The sequence below is a fragment of the Drosophila simulans genome, chromosome 2L (genome assembly GCF_016746395.2).
Source record: "Drosophila simulans strain w501 chromosome 2L, Prin_Dsim_3.1, whole genome shotgun sequence".
Classification (NCBI taxonomy): domain Eukaryota; kingdom Metazoa; phylum Arthropoda; class Insecta; order Diptera; family Drosophilidae; genus Drosophila; species Drosophila simulans.
The window spans coordinates 20871070-20891976 of NC_052520.2; the positions used below are offsets into that span (position 1 = coordinate 20871070).

At 44.1% G+C, this 20907-nt stretch overlaps 3 protein-coding genes and 1 non-coding gene across 6 annotated transcripts; 1 reads left to right on the forward strand and 3 right to left on the reverse strand.

Moving 5' to 3' along the window:
• Positions 1–79: 79 nt before the first annotated feature.
• LOC6733061 (WD repeat domain phosphoinositide-interacting protein 2) lies at positions 80–9273 on the reverse strand. Its single transcript, XM_016177983.3, has 4 exons — positions 8930–9273; positions 1546–2276; positions 705–1250; positions 80–648 (listed from the first exon to the last, which is right to left on the reverse strand). The coding sequence occupies exons 1-4, from the start codon at positions 8965–8967 to the stop codon at positions 548–550; spliced, it is 1416 nt and encodes a 471-aa protein (XP_016025746.1). The 5' UTR covers positions 8968–9273; the 3' UTR covers positions 80–547.
• LOC120284261 lies at positions 3404–3543 on the reverse strand. The gene has a single exon (XR_005543494.1). It is a non-coding gene; the product is annotated as a U4 spliceosomal RNA (small nuclear RNA).
• Positions 4821–7982, reverse strand: LOC27207520. 2 transcript variants are annotated; one of them, XM_044923901.1, is made up of 2 exons: positions 6604–7982; positions 4821–6555 (listed from the first exon to the last, which is right to left on the reverse strand). In XM_044923901.1, the coding sequence occupies exons 1-2, from the start codon at positions 7089–7091 to the stop codon at positions 4977–4979; spliced, it is 2067 nt and encodes a 688-aa protein (XP_044779836.1). In that variant the 5' UTR covers positions 7092–7982; the 3' UTR covers positions 4821–4976. The 2 variants fall into 2 exon arrangements, with proteins under 2 accessions (XP_044779836.1, XP_016025747.3); XM_016183200.3 differs by having other exon boundaries at positions 4821–7978.
• Positions 9274–9965: 692 nt separating the features above from the next.
• On the forward strand, positions 9966–20628 carry LOC6733060. 2 transcript variants are annotated; one of them, XM_039298447.2, is made up of 9 exons: positions 10634–10769; positions 10826–10891; positions 11182–11363; positions 11424–11873; positions 11938–15153; positions 15521–17228; positions 17342–18920; positions 18974–19077; positions 19483–20628. In XM_039298447.2, exons 1-9 carry the CDS (start codon positions 10649–10651, stop codon positions 19977–19979), a joined length of 7923 nt encoding a protein of 2640 aa, XP_039154381.1. In that variant the 5' UTR covers positions 10634–10648; the 3' UTR covers positions 19980–20628. The 2 variants fall into 2 exon arrangements, with proteins under 2 accessions (XP_016025749.1, XP_039154381.1); XM_016180480.3 differs by lacking the exons at positions 10634–10769; positions 10826–10891 and adding an exon at positions 9966–10490.
• Positions 20629–20907: the final 279 nt, after the last annotated feature.

A 20907-nucleotide genomic window follows, 5' to 3' on the forward strand; every position in this document is an offset into this window, starting at 1 on the left:
AATATATTTAATTTTTAACTTTTTACCTATATAATTATGTAAAATATTATTTGCTTATTAATTAATAATTATAATATAATATTTTTGCACACCTCTGTTAATTTATTGCAAAGCTAGTTTAATATGTTTTAAGGTACATAATTTGTTTTTTTTTTCTTTTTGAGTTTCTCCCGCACAATTTTATTATGTAATTCTATACACTTATACCTACGTTTCTAAAGGATACATAGTTTGATTTAGTGCCTAAGGTTTAATAATGTTGAACATTAGGGCAAAAATAAATCAACACAATAAGAATATCTAAATTTTTATGTGTTATTCTTTTCGGTACATTCCTATATACATACATATGTACATCGTGTACATTTTAAGAGATGCTTTATATAAAATAAAATACTTTTCAAACGAGTATTTTCGCTTCATATAGGAAATTTCGGTAGTTATAACGATTGTATGGGGCGACTTGGTAAAGGTGAATTAACTAATGTTGCTAATAATTCTACTGTCTATTAACTCTGACCATATCCTTGATGTTACGGTTACGTGGTCAATCCTTAGCGGTAATTGCCACTGGAGGAAATTGTCGCTCATCATAGAGCTTTGTTGGAGTGTCGATGGCATCGCAAAGCTTGCGAAACTTGGCAGAATCTACGAATGAGGCCTAGTTAGAAAAACTTATTAAAAAAATATAAATTTTTGCTCACCAGACATTGCATCTGCCTGGTCACCTTTCAGGATGCTTGCATAGCTGTTGTCTTGCATCGGATCCGGATTCTCGATGAGCACACTAGCCGCACAGCTCTTTAGCATCGTAAGCGAGGGCTGCGTCACAGTTAAAGGATTCGAAGGCTTTGTCTGCGACCCTTGAACGCTTTCGCTCAGCTCAAGCTCTATTACATCCTCCAGGGCTCCGCGCAAGTCGTGGACAGACAGCAGTTTGCAGGAACCACCCCGATCTGCAGGAAACTCGTGCACGTACAGGAATCCGTCCTCGCACGCAATCAGCAGACGTGGCTCCTTCTGAACACGGGTCAGGGCACAGATGTGCTTTAGGCCGCCCTGCGCCAGCTGAACCGTAGCGAAGGATCGGTCCTGAGCCAATACTTCGCTGACTTGCGTGGGCAGCAGCAACGATGACACAGCCTTGGAAAACATTCCGCCCCAGGTAGCGACAGGTCTACTGCTCTCCTCTGCTGCTGGGGATGCCGCAGCTTCCTTTGCAGAATTTTCAGACTTGGCAGCTACATCAGCTACAATAAAAACGCAACATTGTATTATATGAAAATAATTATAATAAATAATATTGCTTTGCTACCCGCAGATGTATAAGAAACAAAAACTCATCTTGAACAACTTTCAGATTTTTTGGTTGTTGAAAAATATAACATTGTTAAGTGGTCTTCAATGAATAATGTTGTTATGTTTTCGGTGATTCGGTTAATGAGAGAGTTGTCTTTACTTTACAAAGTTGCATTTTACTGTCGCAAAATTATCGATAATCAAAACATTAGAGCAACAAAGGTAATTCTTGGTCAATATACTCACCTATCGCTTTCAGCTCAACCGTCTCCACTGCCTGCGTGTCAATCTTGAAAACGTGGACGGTCTCCGTGTTGGAGGAGGCGCATAGGAAGTCTCCACTGGCAGAGAAGACCAGTGAGGCAATGCGGACACAGCTGACGCCCCTCCGGAATTCCTGCACCCGCTGGCCATTCTTTACACAAAAGACCCGGATGACGGTCCCGCGCTCGGAGGCGGTGGCCAGCAGAGCTCCGCTGGGCGAGAAAGCAAGAGCTGAGAGGGACGTGTCATGCGCCCTGATGGTCATGCCCGTGCGCAGCTTGCTGGCGTTAAAGATGCGCAGCTCGCCGCTCGTTTGGCAGACGGGGAAGGCCAGGTGCGAGTTGAGGGAGAGGGCGCATAGACCCTGCTCGTTGGGCGCGATGTTTTCGATGGAGTGCAGGATCTTCATGTCGCGGATGTCGTGGATGTGTATGCTCTCCGCCAGACAGACGATCAGGCGTTGGCGATTCATGCGAACGCAGAGGATCTCCGACGGGTAAAAGCAGTTGCAGATGTCCTGCTTCTTCTTAAAGTGAAGCATCTTGAGGCAGTTGGGCTTCTGGGCGGTGACCAGCACTACTAGTGAGCTGTTGAACAGGCGCTCCACGATTCGTATTTGCTCCGTGTTGTCCTTGGCGAATATCTCCTCCACCTTGTCCTGGCTAGAAATCGAGAAAAGGCGTAGACCTGTGGGACTCAGCACGGACAGGGAACTGTTGGAATACACAGAACACCAATAAAAGTTACTAATACGGCAAATGAAGTACTGCATTTGAGAAATTGCATAGCATTTCATTTTTCATGTTTTTCCTAGGATGAAAACTCTCGACTATCAGTTGTTTTTAATAAATACATACAGCTGTGTTCGTAAAAATAGCAGTGCGAGGGAAACTAAGAAATACAAAGGTATTTTTCCATGCCCCTTTTCGGAATCGACTTTTTATTCCACTTATTTTTGTAAAATGGAATGTGTAGATAGGAAAAAAAAATCCAGTTTAGGGACATAAAGGCTGAGCTGAACTTGGGAATCAGCGAATAACACATGGCATATGACCGTAACGCATGATATATGGTATTATACACCAAAACGCATATGTAGATAAACTTTTTGATGTTTTACTGTCATTTGCTGAATAGAATATACCCCTAAATATGTAAAATAACAAAATGTGTCGAAGAACTCTCTAACGTCTAAGGCTCAGATTTGGCAAGTTGTACAGGATGCATGGTCAAAAATACCCCCAAACGTTGCCAGGACCTGGTGGACTCCATGCCGCGTGGGTGTAGGGCTACGCTGGATAACAAAGGCTATCCAACCAAGTGTTAGGCCCTAATTAACACATTAAAAAGAAAAACTAAGTTCGTTATAAGTCAAGCACTGTTATTTCAGTGAACACCAGAATTTCTGCCATTTATGTTGTTTTAATCTATATTTTCAAAACTATTGAAGAAATAAAACATTTGTTGAATTGTTTGAAATTAAATATCTAATGATATTATAAAAAAAAATTGGCCATTAAAACTGTATGTCATATAAATTTTTATCTTAAACTCGCAGGTCCCAAGTACTGCCACTTTTATGAACACTGCTGTATATGCTGACTGTTCTATTAACTGTGCATTTATAACGATTTGGGTTACCCTATTTCTCTTTGTAAGGGCATGGTATTTGCTTTTTAACCTTTACAAATGTTTCTTTGCACACAATAAGACTCTCTCAAGACAGAACAGAAGTATAAGCATAAGGACCATGCTAATTTCCACCCTATTTTACGACTAAAATGCTAAATAAATTTAAATAATATATTCAAAGACAACCGCCATATTAATTATTTAATTAGCCCTCTCGGGCTTCCAAAAATTGCCGTAGTGGACGGTATTTCACGTCCCCATGGCGGGGTATTGGTTAAAGTTTTCAACTAGCAATAACCGCACCTCAGGAGGACTTCATTGGTTACGGTATTGCCACTGCGCAAAGATAACTAAGCTCTGCCATTTGACTCTATACCATGCCAGCGCTGCCAGAAGCAGTTGGGAATTATATGCGCACACGCAGGCGAAAGCAACGAATTTGCACTCTGCCAAACGATGCAGCATGCTTTTGGGCTCGGGCTCCATAGTTATGTTACTTTCGATACATTTGATAAGGCTGCGCCGATGCAGGCATCTTGGGGAGGCTCTTAGAGGGTGGGTTTTCCGCAGTAGCCGTTGCCCAAACAAAGTACACGAAGTACTTTTGGTCGGAGAAGACTTTGATTTTAATTGTTGCTTGTACCGAAATTGATTGTTTAAGAATAAACAATTTATTGTTTAAAATATTTTTAAAAGATATATAATATTATAAAATATATATTTTCGTGTGGAGAATAAACCTAAGTAACACTAATTTGTGTTATGTTAATTAGAAGGGTATGTTCTATTTAAACTTTAAGAAATTATGAAATAATGGAATATAATTTAAATAAAGCTTTTAATGACTTCAATATAGTTTTAGTTCCTGATTAACATTAGGAACATAAAATAAGAATTTAATCTTTTAGCGTATTCTTGAGACGTTCCCCAATTATATTTGGTCAAAAAATTTCGCTCAACATACATGCAAACCCATTTGATTTCGCGTTCTAGTTATACAAGTTACTCGTAGAGTGGTATACTACTACAAGAGTATGCAACAAGTCTGCGAACAGATAAAGTATATATAATATAATATCTTATAATATTACCATATTGATTTAATTCATTAGTAGTTTTGAAGCAAGCATGTTCACTTACTTTCTTTGTACCTGTCCATAATTTGTGTGTAACTTTATAGACCCAATGTTGTCTTGGACGCTATTATTGAAGCGATTTACGCTTTACGCCTTCTTTCAGGACAATTTTTAACCTTATTCAACTCGAAATATTAATACATTTCAGTGTTGATTTATAATTTGGTGAAACCAAGGAGGCAATACTAATGTTTGTTGTTAATTAGTCCTCCGGGAAACTCATTAATTAAAAACTAATTAAAAAATTAATTTTTGACCCTATCGGCTTTATGTTAAGTAAATGAATAAAAAAATGTTTTAGAAATTCGTAGGTACATAAATAAAACGTGTCTTTGAATGAACGTATTTTATTATTTGGGATTAATCTGTGTCTTTTTCTTTCCAAATTGCATAACTATTTGACTAAAAATTAATATAATAATAGTTTGTAAATCATTTAAAATGCTACCGCTAATGGACCAGATGGAATTAAATTTGTAAACTGTTGCCTTGAATTCAAACATATTATTAATTTCCCAATTTTTTTATTCTGTCCATTTTCTAAATGTAATTAATCTTGAGATCAATCTTTGAATATTCGAGATGCGCCGTTCCACTTTGTACTAATTGTAAATATTTTTTCGAAACCACATTTTATTCCCGTTCTCAGAGGAGGTCGCTTGGCGACAACTGGGATTCTCCCTCCGCCAGATAGATGTGCATGGCCTTGAAAAGCAGCGCTATTCCCAACTGTTTTTTCTGTTTCATGGTCCAAGACTGAGCTGGCCCATAGTAGTCGCCGCGCTTTATATTGGTAAGGTGATTCAAGCCCAGAGCGTCTATTATGGACGCTTCGCGTGTGTATGCATCAATTGGCAAGATGTTGTGAAAGACATGCAGACAAACGACTCCACTGCCATGTTGCCAAATGTCTAGGATGCGCTCCAGCTTACGGCTTCCCATCTTACCATCTCCCGGTGGCGGGGAGCGGAAAACATCTGGCTGTAGGGTGCGGAATCCGCCGCCGCGTTCCCTATTTGTCTTATCCTTTTCGCGCTTCTGGTGAAGGCGTGTGTGCTGCCGCATGGCATCGTAAAGGTGAGCGTACGGTCGCGAAGATTTGCCCTTGCCTATGTAAAAAATGGAGTCCAAAAAACGCTGCCAAACCGCGAACTTTTCGAGAAAAGCGCTCTCCCCAGGCAAATTCCGAGAAATGCGTGGATCGATCAACATGTAGATGAAGCTCTGTTTAAGGTGCCCCTCTCGCATGTTCTTTTTTGTCACCCCACACTTTGCGAAATGCGCTGCAGAGGTTGCCTCATGCGGCAAGTAATCATTGATCCTCGCAAAGTCCTCTGGCGACCGCAGGGTGCGATGAAGCTCTACCGAGTATCGGATCTGCGCCTCCTGGGCGTGCTTTTGGGCGGCCAGCAGCGCCTCCGTATTGCGCTTGTATTTGATTAGCTGCTTGATGTACAGCCGCTTAGTTGTTTTGGTAATGGGACCCACCGGAGCACCTAGCTGTGTCAACTCCCGGCGCAGGGCGTCCGTTTCGTAGTCTAATGGCAGGGTATAATTAGTGCTCACGGAGCTTTCCAAATCGTGCTTCCTCTCTTTGGCAGTTTGCACGACTGGTTCCCGCCTGTCCCTGTTCTGTAGGTATTTCGCCTCGTAGAAAACTAATCCGTTCTCGTCGTCGGTGTGAACGTAGGCCTCCTTGATTTGCAGAAAGTACTCATCCTGGCGTGCTGAGCTCTCCGTCAAGTCCTCCTCGTCGCCCTGAGCTGTAAAAAAACTGTGCTCGGGTTCCGGGTCCACAACGACAGCCTGAGAGACCTGCTCCACTAGCATCTCGAACACCTGACGACCCGAGGTTGGAGCATCCTCTGTCAGATTTTTCGGATTGTCCTCGTCTCTGAGCTTCTTCTGCAGGTGCTCCTTATAGTTGAAATCCTCCTGACTAATAGCATCATCCACCAGCGCTTCCACATGCTCATCATACTGGTGGAACAGGGACTGGCGGGCGCGCGAGCGTTCCACTTTCTCGCGCCAGCTTTCAATAAGAGTTCGCCGCTTTGGCTGATAAGGATCCTCCGGCTGGTGCTGCCGTTGGCTCTGGATGAGTTGGGTAAGATGAGCTTCTGTGAGGGCAAACAGGTTCACAGACTCCCCATCCGGCAGGACCGGAATGTCGGTGCACTCCACCTCCGTTGGCTCCGGAAACTTCGGCTGCGGTCGATGCCGTCTGTGGGTGATATTAATGTAGTACGGGGAAGTTACATCGTGATTGTACCTCGGCTGATTGGGGGTTAGAGCGTTGACCACCTGGACTCGCTGTTGCTGCTTCTTATGGTTCTGCCTCTCGCGGAAGATGTGATCCCGGAGCAGCTGCAGCACTTCGAAGTGGCACTCCTCAATGGCGTAATGAACTGGCAGCTTATTATCCTCATCAGCCAGGTCTGCGCGAGCTCCGCGCTCCAGCAGTATCCTAACCAGTTCTGTCCGCCCATAAATGCTAGCGATGTGCAGCGCCGTGGTTTGGCCGTCGCACAGGGCATTCACGTCGAGGTCGGGACACTCGAGAAACCGCTCCAGGATTCGCTGGGCCAGTCCCCCGTTTCGCATGCCGCACACGTAGTGCAAGGGAGCCAGTCCTCGATCGCAGGGCACGATGCCAGCATTTATGCTGTTTCTCTCCAGCATCGACATTATATCCGCCTCGTTCTCGTCCTCCAGGGCGTCCAGGAGGGTCAGAGCCAGGAAGTTGGCGCGCTGCTCCATCGGTGCTGCTCCCTGTATTGATTTTTACCCATGCACTCTCTCGCTCCTATTTCAAACTGCAATCAATTATCGTTTAATTCTCGCCTTTTCAATGTCAGCGGTGCCGCATTTTCCAGTGTGCCCATACTCGCAAACATGGCGAGGCTGCCAGATGTTCGCAGTCCTAGTTTGAAATTGCTGGTGGCCCGAATTTTTAGCGCCACATTTAAAACCGGTTTTGTGTCTTCGCAAGCTGAGCTCTGCCAATTATTGCGATTGATTTTTGGCACATAGTTGGCTTGGAGCGCACGCTCCATGCGATAAGCCTACCACAGCAATGTGATCAGTGAGCGCAACACGTGTTGTTGCTATTTCTGACTATTAGTTCTCTTGAAACACAAACTAGTTCCCGCCAAAGGCGTAACGATGCTAAAATGAGCCCAAGGTTACTAGGCCCCTTGTTATGCGATACCGCATTGAGGTCTCTTCTTGCTTGTTGTTACTCGCTGAGTTGTTTTTGTGTTCGCGTTGTTAGTAAACAAACGCAGTGTTTAAGAAAAATAAACGTTGTCATTCTCCTACACGGGGCATCGAAAATAAATTTACTGATCAGGCAAAAGTGCACTTACGGTCGTTTGCATTAAAATTAAAGCTGATGAGCAATTGCGCTGGTTATCAAATAAATAACAACAAACTCAAGAACCTCGATTACACACACAAAATCATACCTTATCTCACCACAAACAAAGACCCAGTCTTAAACAATATATCTTTAAATGCCTGATCTTCGTCCTATCACGAAGGCTTTAATTATTTTGAACAAAATTCGCATATATATTACCTAAAATCTGCACGTACAATGGAAGTTTCTAGCCAGCTAACAGCAATTTGATAGTAATTACGAAGGAAAATAAAAAATTTCGGAATATTGCTGATTACATTTTTAATTTGTCCTTTACTGATGGATTTTAGGCTTTGACTTAGACTTTTTTTTTGTTTAAAAAAAACTACAAAATAGCATAGGAAAAGCCCCACGCAAATTGTTTGATTTGCGTTTTCGCGTACATTCACCCGTGCTTGATTTGTTGCTGATTAGAAATCTCTCTTTTGCCTTTCTTTGTCTGTCTTTCGAGCTATGACGAATTTTTCAGATTGTATTATTTTCATTAGATTTTCACCACAAATGTTTGCGTTGCGTTGCGTTTATGTTTGCGTTTCTTTATAAGGCTTGCTCGCACTTTTTCCCTCACACTGTTCTTGAATGACATCAACGTACCGTGCAATAGCGAAACTGGTTAATTAGGATCGAGAGTAAAGGCTGCGTTGCTAGTTACAGTGCGCTCCCGCCAGAGTGACCCCTTTGTTTCTTGTCATTTAATTTCATCCTTATCGCTGTGCACTTTCATTTGTTCCTCAGTTCGCGACATCAGCTGTTGCGCATAAACAATTGATTGTGCGCCAATTGTGCGAGTGTTGGTGCCCCGCACAGTAGCCATCGGAATGAAAATACTGCTAAATCGGTCGCTTGTTGGTGACAGTGACAGTGTACCGAGTTCGGTTCCCAGCCCCCTCCCGCAACGGGAAAGGCATTCCAAAATATTAGATGAATGCATGTCATTGTAATTGGAACTGCTTGTTTGCATGTTCTAATAAACTACACACACACACGACACGAAAAATGACGCCACTTCACGCTTACCCACAGACACACTAACGATCCCCGCCCACCATCCCCACAGCAGCTGTTTTTGCCTTGTTTACCCGTGTCATTTGTCGATTTTTGCCACTCAATTTTTGCCACTTTTCGATTTGGTGACCTTCCTGGATTTAAGGATTTTAGCACAGATGTCGCTACTTACGTAAAGTCCTGGTTGAAGTTCATTTGATATGTGGTCATTGCTGCTAAAGCTTTGTGCTTTGGTGATTGTATCTTTTATATCGTTACACTTTCACTGGCCTTTAGATGCTTTTTATACGGCTGTATCCACTTGCAGAGTCTCGTCGTTTGAGTACACAAGATATTGATCGACGATGGCAGATGAGCACAGCGAAATGATTTTACTTGATACTGAAAACTAAATTCGATTGGTTTGCGTCGTCTTTGTTGTTTTGCTGCGACTGTTTTTGTCGTTCTATCTATCAACAAATTCCCCCTACACAAACACACACACACATGCATAAATCACTTGCTCATTGGAACTGGGTCCGGGAACTGAACCAGCCGTGTTCACCAAATACCAAATATACCGTTAAAACATTTGTGTAACGGAAAATGTGTTTTTGAAAATTGAAATGGACAATCTCCGCAATATCTGTAATGGAAAAAAATCAATTGACCAATATTTTACACAATTACAAGTGCATTTAGTGTATACATATATATGTCTAGTGTGTATATGTTTTTCATATCCTTTAAGAATAAGATGTAAGATGTAAATAGTTTTTTTCCAATAAGTTTTTACAATATTCTTAGTGTTGTGTCAAATTTTTTATCAAATCGGAACCAAGCAGTGGACGTGTTCAGCTTCTGATAAGGATCTTTTGTCTTACCAAAAATGCATTTCCCATAGTGGACTTCCCTGCTTTAACCAAACATTTAGGTTAATTGATTCGCACTCGATATACGCTAAAACTATACACCTTTTGTTCCTATAAACTTATATTGATCGTCTATGTAATAAATTTGGCACTGTCTTTTTTATTGTAACATTTAACATTTAATAGACATTTTATAGACTAGCGCTAACTTGCGAAATAACTGTTTTATCGCGAATCTTAGTAAGTCTATTGTCTTATAAACTATTATAGATGTATTCGTAGTTTGTAAAAATCGTTTTTATACATACGCAAAGTATACTAGAAACTAGTTCCCCAGTGCATCGACTGCCAACTCGCTTCAATTACATGGGAGCAATATGCAGTATTGTCGAAAAGTGACTGCGCGGCCACACTGAAACCCATAACAGAAAATAAAGCCTTTTCGCTTGCTTTAAAATAGGAGTTTACCCCGTACAAGAGCTGTCTCGCGGCTAGAAATATGCACCCTCGAAGCCACGCAGTGCCGCGCAACCAAAGAGCTTGATTCTTGGACAAATGACTCGTGTTTGCAGTGCCTGTTTTGAGGTTTTGCCAGAGTAGTATACAGCACCCGAAAATTTTCGCTCGTTCTCGGGGACTCATGAAAAATGGCGGCGTCCTCAGCTGCGGCTGCGGCGCCCACCAATCCGATCTCGCTTCCAACGGACTCCATATCGGAGGAGTGCAAGGACGACGACGCCCTGACCTCCACGCTGCACACATGCGCCAATGATCCGGACTTTGCGGTCATTTGTGCCTTCCTGCAGAAATTTGCCAAGGACCTGGGACTTAGCCTGCCCAATTTCAAGCATCTCCAGGAGTGGTTGACAAACAACAACGAAGGTGAGATGGTGTGGGTGGCGGTAGCAAGAGAGCGGGGTTTAGGCAGTTTTTGCCAAATTAAGTAAGTTATGTCAGGTTCAATTATCGCGGGGCAAGAGGCGGTGGAAACTACGGATGTAGTGTTTTCGAATAGGTTTGTCTGCTTGAGATGTTTGCCAATGCTCCGCTCCGGAGAGCGTGCTTGGCTCGTGAGAGAGAAAGAGATTGCTCAATGGAAGAGAGAACGATTTGTTTTTATCTCAACACAAGCGCAATATACAAAACAAATCTGGGAGAGACGTAAATATTTCCCACATTTGCTTTGGTCGAAGACTTACTTTTATTTCTTTTTTCAGAGATAGAAATTTTATTTCGTTTTTCGCACTGGCTGAGGAGAGGAGAGCTACTATTGAACAATAAAAGTTGTGTTATTTTTTAAATATACACCTGCATTTGGAAATATTTAAGGTCACGAGTGGAAAGGAACCTGAAAATATATTTGTTTAAAAAAGTTATAAACATGCGACGTTACGACGTTTTGTATGTTTTCGCGTATGCAACAGCAGACAAAAAAATTGTGCACTACAGCAAACGCGATTGCATTTATTTTATTGGCCCTCATAATCCACCCACAATTAATTTCTATTCCGCTATCACTTTGTGCCTTTTCGCAGAACATTTATTAATATTTAATTTTAACTCATCTTTGCAGTTCCTGAGCTAAGGGACTTGCACATAAAGCTGCTCCGTAAAACCCGTAAGACGGTTCACGAAAAGAGTTGGGAGTCAGCCCTCAGCAAATTCTGCTTCGGTTACTCTGTGCAAGATGCCTGGGAAATCGAACGTTTTGGATATAGGAATTCCAGCCTGAAGGTTAAACTGCGAATATTTCGAGTGAGTGGCGAATTTCATACCACACGGTAAACCGTGCTAAAGAGCATCTTTCCCGTACAGGAACTTCTCGAAAGTCAGTTCGAACGCAATGCCAAGTTTCGGGCCCACATACTCACATTGAATGCCGATACCTTACGCTCGGAGCCAATTGGAAGGGACCGGTTGGGACATGCCTACTGGCTGACTCAGGATGCCCACTGTAATCTGCGGATCTACCAGGAGCATCTAGACGAGGAAATTTGGCAGGTGGTTGCCACGAACCGGGACGAGTTTGTAAATCTCATTTCAAGGCTGCGCGGAAATGAGGTGGTACTTCCTTCGAAGGACATTGGTGAGGCCGATGAGGACACCAGCAGCAGCAACAGTTGCCCTCCCAAACCACCGCCCCCCGAACAGAAAGAAGAAGAGGATGAAGAGGAAGTGGGAGATGAGCCCGTAAAAACTGTACCCAATCTAAAGATTAAACTCCGCTCTCCCGATCAAGAGGATCAAAAGTCTAAAAAAGTTAAGGTGTGTACAGATTTAAGCAAGGAGTTTTGCATTTTTAGATAAGATTTCCTTCTCGGTCTTTCAGCCACTGCTTATTAGCCAGGCCAAACTTTCGAGTAGCGCATCGCCGGCCCCAACCAAAAAACGTTCTATCGAAGACGTAGACAGCAGCCCCACAGCCTCCCAGGAGGAACAGCAGAAGAAGCACCGTCCCACACTGCTTGATACAAAGCGAATCAAAAAGCCAAGTCGCTACGAAAGTACTAAGGATGAAATTGAAGAAGAGTCCGGAGAAGAGGATGAGGAAGAAGAGGACGAGGAGGATTCTGAATTGGATGAGGGTGAGGAAGAGGAAGATGTCGATAGTGCGGCGGCGGATATCGAGGAGGATGACGATGATGAAGATACTGGAGAGCCTATAGAGGATCCAACGATAGTGGTGCACGGCCAAGGATCAGGACTTGACTGTGAAGCCATCCCTTATAATTTCATTGGCAACCTTGATTATGGGGATGACTTGGAGATCGGGGAAGCCATTGCAGATCCAATGCTCCATGTGATTGGTCAAGGGTGGGGGACCGACTGTCTCGTGGGGAACGGTAAAAACGAAGCTTCCGTGGAGGAAACTTCAACGCACACATCCGAACCAAAGGCCACGTTCTTTTTTGGCGAGCCCGGATGTCTTAAGCTAAGTCCCATGAAGCAAACATCAAAACCGGAGGTAAAACGCAGCATTTTTGACAGCTTGAGCGAGGATAAAACAAATGGTGAAAGCGAAAAGTGCATAGAAAACACACCGCCTAGAAATGGTAGCGAACTCACAAAAACTCTGGGAGATAGTGAAGACACAGCATCTGCGGGTGCAGCTACATTAGAAGAGACTAACATATGCCAAGAAGCTAAAGTGAATATAATCTCAGACGATCAAATAAAAAAAAAGGAATCCGAACTAGTGGCTAAAAGGAATATACAGGATAGTACCATAAGCGTGATCGAAAAGAATGAGGAAATCTCTAAAGGTCGTACCGAAAGTGAGGCAATAGAAGGAGTGAAGAATAGGACAAATGAAGTTTCAGTCTTACAAAATAATACAAATGAAAGCGATAACTCCTCCATTCAGACTCAGGATCAGCATTTAATTCCAGCTGAACTAAAAAAAACAAAGGAACCAGTAACAGAAGAATGCGTCCTGGAAAGCGTTACAGCTGAGGATAAACTGTTAAGAAATCATCAGCAAATTTCGAAAAGAGGCTTGGATACTGCATCTAATGAGAAACTATCGTGTGAAGCACAAAGCCCTGTACCTAACCAATATGATTCTCAAATGAAATCAGAACAGGAAACGGCAACGAGCGCTAAATCTTCTTCAACGGATGGGGAAGATGAAACAGCAAAATCAAAATGTTTGATTGACCCTTATGCAGGAAAAAGCAATGATAAAGGTATTATTATGAATAAAATTGATATGGCAGAAGGGGTTAATGAAACATTGATTCAAGATGATCCACCTAAAGATATTTCAAGAAGCGAAACGAATACAACATGTCTTGAAATTAATATTTCGCCATCTGCAGAACATAGGATTTCGGAAAAAATGCCAGCCATAGGTGCAAGTACATCCCAAAGCTTACATTTCGAAGACAATGGAAAATCCAGAGAGGTTGACGGTGAGTCAAGGACGAGTGGTGCTGGTGAGGAAATAACTAAACCGTCTACGTTATTAAATCGCAAGCGGCGTCTTAATGACTCTCAGTCCGCTCTACGAAATTCCACCTCCGAAAGCGAAGTGCAAGAAGAGGAACAGCAAGATGACGATCCTACCCTGGACGATTTGGATGTGGGCGGCAAGCGCATTAAAATGAGACCGAAGACCGCTAACGCGGAGTCCAGACGAAAAGTGGAGTCTCAAAAAACGCAGTTAGAAGAAACTACTTCGTCCAGCGGAGAAGACGATGCGCGTGTTCGCCGCAAGTGTATAGCTCCTCACACTAAAACAAAGCCCACTCTGGAGGAAATTATTGAAAGAAAGTTAAAGAAAAGTATAGAGATAGATTTGCCTGAAAAGACAACTGGAAAAATAATGGAAAAGCCAAAGCAAGGGATCCAGCAAACTAGAGAAGCTACCCCGCCCATCAGCTCCTTAAGTCCGCAAAAAAAAACACCGATAACCAAGCCCCTAAAGAAAAATCTCCTAACTCAACTACGACAGGAGGAGAGTGAAGAAGAGCCCATACCAAGAAAACGAACAAACAGTGAGACACTCGTGCCTGCAATTCCAGCTTCTAACGTAATTTGTCAAGCAGACGAGCGTCATCGCAAGCGTCGTAGCAGTGAGGATGCGAATGAAGCGTTTTCCAAGGAATCCTCCCCTACTGAAGTGCCTCCGTCAGCCGTAAACGAGAAGTTGAAGCGCAATAACGAGCAGGACATACAGGAGGAAGTCGAGGATCCACTTGCTATGTCTGTCAAAGATTCATTACCTTCAGTTAAAGACCAATCGCCTGTACCGGAGGGATGTGCCCGTCGTTCTGGTCGCAGAGGTGGAGCTGCTGTCATTCACTCCGAGCTTCCTCAGCCAAAAAGGACTCGAGGTGGGGCCAGGGATAAAATGCAGCCAGAGGTCAATGCTGAGCTTAAGCAGGAATCCGAAGATGATGAGAAAATTTCAGGCAAACTAAAATCTGAAGCTAAAGACGATCCAGCCCCAGAAATACCAGAAAATAGGAAAAAACCAGAGGAGAAACCCATCAAAGAAAAGCCCAACGAGGAGCCAAAGCCAAAGGTGGGTCGAGGACGTGGGCCGAGAAAGAAGCGTGAGGTGGATACTACAAATATCATTGAGAGCAACGACTCGGAGACGCCTGTGCGCCAATCTAGGCGCATTGCCCAGCAGAAGATCAAAGAGGAAGCTGAAAGACGAAAGCAAGAGGAGGTTGCTCTACGTTCCATGAAACAGGAGCTTAAGAAAAAGAAAAAAGCCGAGAAGGAAGCAGATCCTACTGTGCTAGAGCCATCAGGAGAAGAATCAGAATCCGAGGCCAGCGAGGCGGAGGAAGAGGCCCGTAATAAGAAGAAAAAAAAGTGTCCTGGCAAGGATGGCTGGTCTTCTGATTCAGAAGAACAGCCGGAAAGCGAGGAGGAAGAGGAGGAGCCACCGCACTATGAAACGGATCCTGGTTCGCCACTCTTCCGGTCCGATCACGAATTTTCGCCAGAATCGGAGCTTGAAGATGAGTCTCAAGTGGTACCAATGAAAAGAGCGCGCACCGTACGGAAGGAGAATGCCGATGACCTAGAGGAGGTAAATATTAAAAATGTTAATGTTATTAATGTTAATTAGAAATCATACACAATTGATTTTGTTAGCTTCCACGTGCTGAATGTCTTATTCAAAATAGAAGAAAATATTTCTTGATATATTCCTTGCATTTTTGTTGTCCCTTGTTTTTTTTTTTTTTTTTTGTAGATTTTTTGTATTAATAGTAGGTATTCTATTTTTTTTACGAATTTATAATTTTAATAACATAAATGCTAATACCATTTCGTGCGCTACGCTGAAATCGATCTTCCGACTAGCCTTTTAATGCTTATCCAGAATCTGCGCTCTATCTTAAGTGGTCACTAAAATCACAATGCAGTAACATTCATGCTTATTTATTTTATATGAGGATGCGGAGGAAGCTTGTCAGAAGTGCGGCAAGTCTGACCATCCGGAGTGGATTTTGCTCTGCGACACGCCTACCTGTAACAAAGGGTACCACTGCTCCTGCCTCTCACCAGTGCTCTTCTACATTCCTGAGGGCGATTGGCACTGTCCTCCTTGTCAGCAGGAGCAGCTCATAGCTGCCCTGGAGAGACAGCTGGAGCAATACGACACATTGGTAGCTCAAAAGCAACAGGAACGGATTTTGGCTGAAGAGCAAGCCGAGCGAGAGCGTCAGGAGCTAGAGGCGGCCACGCTGGCGGCGAAGGACGAAAACTTCAAGAGCGAAAAGGAAGAGGACGAAGACGATAGGGATGATATGTCGGTCGGCAAGGCTGAAAAGGTAAAGCGGCGTCGAGGAGATGGACGCATTAATAGGAGAGCTGCCAAGCGAGGCACCAGGCGCCGTCGTGGAAACGAATCTGACTCCAGCCATGGCAAATCGTTACGCAGTGGCTCTAGATCCGGATCTGGATCTGAGTCAAGTAGCGACAATAGCACTAGCTTTTCTGACTCGGACGATGAACCCATATACAAGTTGCGTAAGCGGCGACAGATCAACGTGAGCTATCGGCTTAACGAGTATGACGACCTCATCAATTCTGCTTTAAAAAAGGAGATGGATGAGGTTGCCGGAGCAGGAAATCTGGGCCGAGGCAAAGACATATCCACCATTATTGAGGCGGATAAGGAAAAGGCACGACGCGATGATCTGCCTACGGAGGGTGAAGTGGAGAATAAGGAAGACGGTGAGAAGGAGAAACATAAATCAAAATCTAGCGGCAGTAGTCCGTCATCGTCAGAAGACGAAGTACCCCTCAAACGTAGCAACAAGTTTAAGCAACCTCCTGCCAAAAAGAAGGCTCGAAAACTGACCACCCTGGACGTTAGCAGCGAGGAAGATAATGGCAGCGATGAGGATTTTAAAACGTCCAGTTACTCGGATGAAGATACCTCACAGTCCGCATCCGGAGACTCAGACTCAAGCTTGGAGGTATACAGGCGTCCCGGTCGAGGGAAAAAGCAAAGAAAGGCAGCCAGGAGAGCGGCACGTGAAAGGCGCAAGGATAGAAAGTTTGTTGTTGAAGAGAGCGACGAAAGCGAAGACGAAGATCAGAAGCGACGGAGTACAAAGTCAAAAAAAAAGAAAGACGATTCTGACTATACAGAAACGGAAACGGAAGATGACGATGATAATGAGTTGTCCGATAACGTGGACAGCGCCGATTTGTGTGACGACACCACTTCTGAGAGCGAGGATGGTGCCTGGAATCCTTCTTCTAAAAAGAAGAAGACGGTGGCCGCGAAGAAGTCTAATTCGTCGGGTGGCATCGCCAGAAAGTCACCCAAGCTAAAGAAGCTAGCCACCCAGGCTGGGAAAAAGGTCAAGCGCTTGGAATACTCTGACGACGACATAAGCGAGAGCGATTTGGGAGAGGATGATGACGATGACGATGAAGATGAAGAGGGTGCACCCTTGTCGGGCAAAGGTTCAGGCAAACAACCTCGTTCTCAGCCTCTTAAACCAACCGCATCTTCAACCCAACCAGGCAAGGGTAAAGGAAAAGGCAAGGCCAAAAAGAAAAAACCGGTGTCCTCTGAAGAAGAGGACGGCGCCGCTTCCGACGATCGCACTCGCACCCGTGGTCGCCGATACGCCTACATTGAGGACGGTAAGCAATAATTTAAATAGTTTCTAGCTATCATTTTGATAAATATTTTTACACAATAGAAGTAATTATAAAAACATTTGCCATTTCATTTAATTTTTCATCTCTTTACGTAGACGACGACAGCTCTGACGGCGGCATTAAACCTGGCGTGCATCGGCCGGATACGCCACCTGAGGAGCGTCAAAAATTCATCCAGCGGCAGGAGGAGATAAAGCGTATGCTCGCAGAGAAAAATGCAGAGGGTGCGAAGATTGCTGCTACACCACGTCTCACGCCCCTAAAATCTGGTGTCACTGCATCGGAGAAGCGCACACCTGGCAAGGCAGCAGGCAGTGATTCGCTTTCCACGGTGCCGCTCTCAGTGATTCGGCAGGCCAAGGTGCTGGACATCGATTACCTGCAACGCAAAGGAGAGACCATTGGAGATCTAGATGATGTGGACGAGTCGGAGCTTGACGACGCTGAGCTGCCCGACGACTTGCCCGAGGACATGGAGGACGCGATTGCTCGAATGGTGGAGGAGGAAGAACAGTTCAGCGCGGCAGTGGCAGCTCGTGAGCTTCCTGGAGCAGAGGAGGTTCTGCGCACTACGCCTTCCAAGACCAAGCAAACTAGCAGGGTGATACCTGAGAGTCCAGCTCAAAATTCCGCGCCCAGTACATCTGGCTTGCAGGAACCACACCGAAAGCGCCTTCCCATGCCCACCATGCATCCGCCGCTACTGCGCCACCAGTTCCCAATCTCCGCCGGCCCGTCTCATTCTCCCGCATCTCTGGTTCCTCCTCACGCAGCTCACGGTATGCATCCCATGCTTCAAAGACACCTTTCGCAGACTGTCCCCCCACCACAGGCCATGCATCTCCTGCAAAATGCCTTATCCGCTCCTCTTGGTCAGCCGCTCGGATGTGGTAATTACGGATCCGGTCCTAATTCTACACAACACCTGCCTCTGGTCATGTCTATGCCTTCGGCTGCGGCGGCGGCTGCCCATCTTATGCAATCGGCGGTCGCTTCTGCTACAGCGCGTCCATTCGAGACAGCTTCGGGTAACCCAGCGCCTGAACCGAAACCAAGGGGTCGACGAAAAAAGGTTACACCTCTAAGGGATCAGTTGCAGAAGCAACAAACGGCGGCCGCTGTTACAGCTGCTACTTCCTCAACTACACCGGGATCGGCCCCCTCGGATAAGGAGAAGGCTCAACCGCTCTTTAAGCCGCACGAGGATGCTGCCCCTAGCGCTCCTGCTTCCCAAGCCTCTGTGATTACCCGGATGCCGTCGCACCTTCCTCCGGCCCATGGACGAAGTCATGTACCGCCCGGTGGTGTATATCCAAGCAGTGCGGAACTGGCCCGATTCTATGGCCAAGTAGCTAACCAGCAACCTATTCCCGCTGTCCCAGGCTCCCGTTCTCCTTCTTCGACGTCAGGACCTCCCAGACACCTTTTGCGACCGCAAATGCCACCTGGATTGCCTCCGCCTCACGCATCCCTACGACCCACCTACGGACCACCGCCGCCACTTCGCGGATCTGGACCACCAACTTCCACGCCCAGTACTACGTCGAATTCCAGGCCGGGTTACCTTCACGGAGCCGAGCACCACGGTGGCCCCTCTGGGTCCCCAATGGGAGGAATCTTTAATTCCGGGCCGCCTCCAGCGCGACATGCATCTCCCCACTTGAATCCCTACAGGTAAACTACTAATGTACTCAACAGTTCCCATTCAACACCCGTGTTTCTTATAGAGCGCCGCCCATTTACGGCAATCCAAACTATTCGCCTCGTCTTGGTGGAGCTCCAGGAACTGGAGGTATGCGCCCTGGAGCTGTGGACTACGTTACCGGACCACGTAAGCAAATATAATTTGGTTTTTCTTTTGAAAGTTTATTTAAGAGAAGCTTAAGAAAATGGTATTAAATGTTTTTAAAGAACACTGCACCACATTCTTCTCCTGTGCTTAAGAATTTAATTGGATCTATGTATCTTCGAATTCCATGTCAAATAAACATATTTTTCAAAATGGTGTTTGTTAAATATTGTTCCTAATAATCAACGAAGGAAAAGGCTAATTGAATAAAAAAAACAAGCTAATCCAAATGTATTCAATAGATGGTGTTATATTTGAAAATTAAATTACATTTGATTTTACTAGCAATACATTTTAAGATGATTTTGAGTAACCGTTTTATATTTTATTATTTAATAGGGTTATGTTTAATGTGATTTGATGATTATTTAACTTTATATGTTACAGGTGGATATTCCCCATATGGCTATTATCCCCCGCCCCCGCCGCTGTCCACACCATCTGCCCACGCAGCGACAAGTTCGGTGATCGTAAGTGCCCCGCACACCCTGACGCCAACGAATCACTCGGTTTCCACTCTGACGCATGGAAAAACTCCTCAACCTACTCCGACACAGTCTTCAGGTCCACCACCCGCTGCAGCCCCGCCACCTACAATAACCAGCGAAACCAGCAGCCACAAGCCACCAATGGCTTCTGTGATAACCAGCAAAAAGCTAACTACTCTAGAGGCGTATCCCATCAGGAAGTCTCCGATCGCTGTAGTGGCCGAGGTATCGGGTCCGGCAGAACCTGCCGGGTCACCGGCACCCATAGCCGAGGAAGACTCAGGATCAGCTCATGACACGAGAGCTCCGCCATCCGCAACGGGAACAGCAGTCGTGGGAGAGTTCAGTGGGTTGGTAAGCTACTTTAGCTCGCAACAGGATGATTATGACACATAACAAACGCCGGCAGGCACATTATTGAAATTTGTATATATCGATCGGCTTGTAAAGTTAAAAAACAATTTTACTTTAAGGCTAGAAATCAATCTTGGCAATACTTTACCAATATAAGATTTGTGTTTAAACTTTAATAAAACATAAACAGACCAAACTGATCCGAATTCTTTAAAAAGATTTCCAAAGATTCTTTTAAATCCGCTTTTGGCGATCAGTTGTTTTATAGAAATCGATAAAGCACTGTAACTTTGTATGTTTGATTGCTAACGTCACTCCCATCGGCTTTCTATGTTGTATTTAACTTAGTTCCCTTTATGTGCTGTTACAGTTTAGCTAAATCAAGCATCAACTACTTCTAGTATTTTAATTTAGCTCTATATGATTTTAGCCCTAACGCAATAAAAGTAAGTTATTAATTATACATACCATTATTATTATACAAATATAAGATAAACTTATGATCATAAATATATAGTCAAAAAATATATAGATTGAGTTAATTACAAAATGATGTAAGTAAACCAGTTATGCAGTGCATACTTAAAAAGATTGACTTGCGTATCTATTATAACGTTAAAATGGTACTAAAATCAAAAAAGGGAGAAAACGTAATGTTCACAATAAAACTATTTATTATTAGTGGAAAGTATACGAAAATCTATGTTTTCTTTTGCCTTATAATGAAATTAATTAAAAAAGAATACATTTTTAACAGCGCCCAACGAAGGTTATCATTGGTTAAAATGGCGCTTTCCCATTCGATATGCCAAAAAAAATTTAATATAGCAAAGCAAGACTGCGTGAAAGTAAAATTAAGTGATCCTGGAGAGAGAGAGCGGTGAAGGTGTGCAAGTTAAAATATACACAATTGGAGCTGTGGCCTGTTTGCATTCTTATTAAAAATTTGTGACAATACTGTCCATTTTGT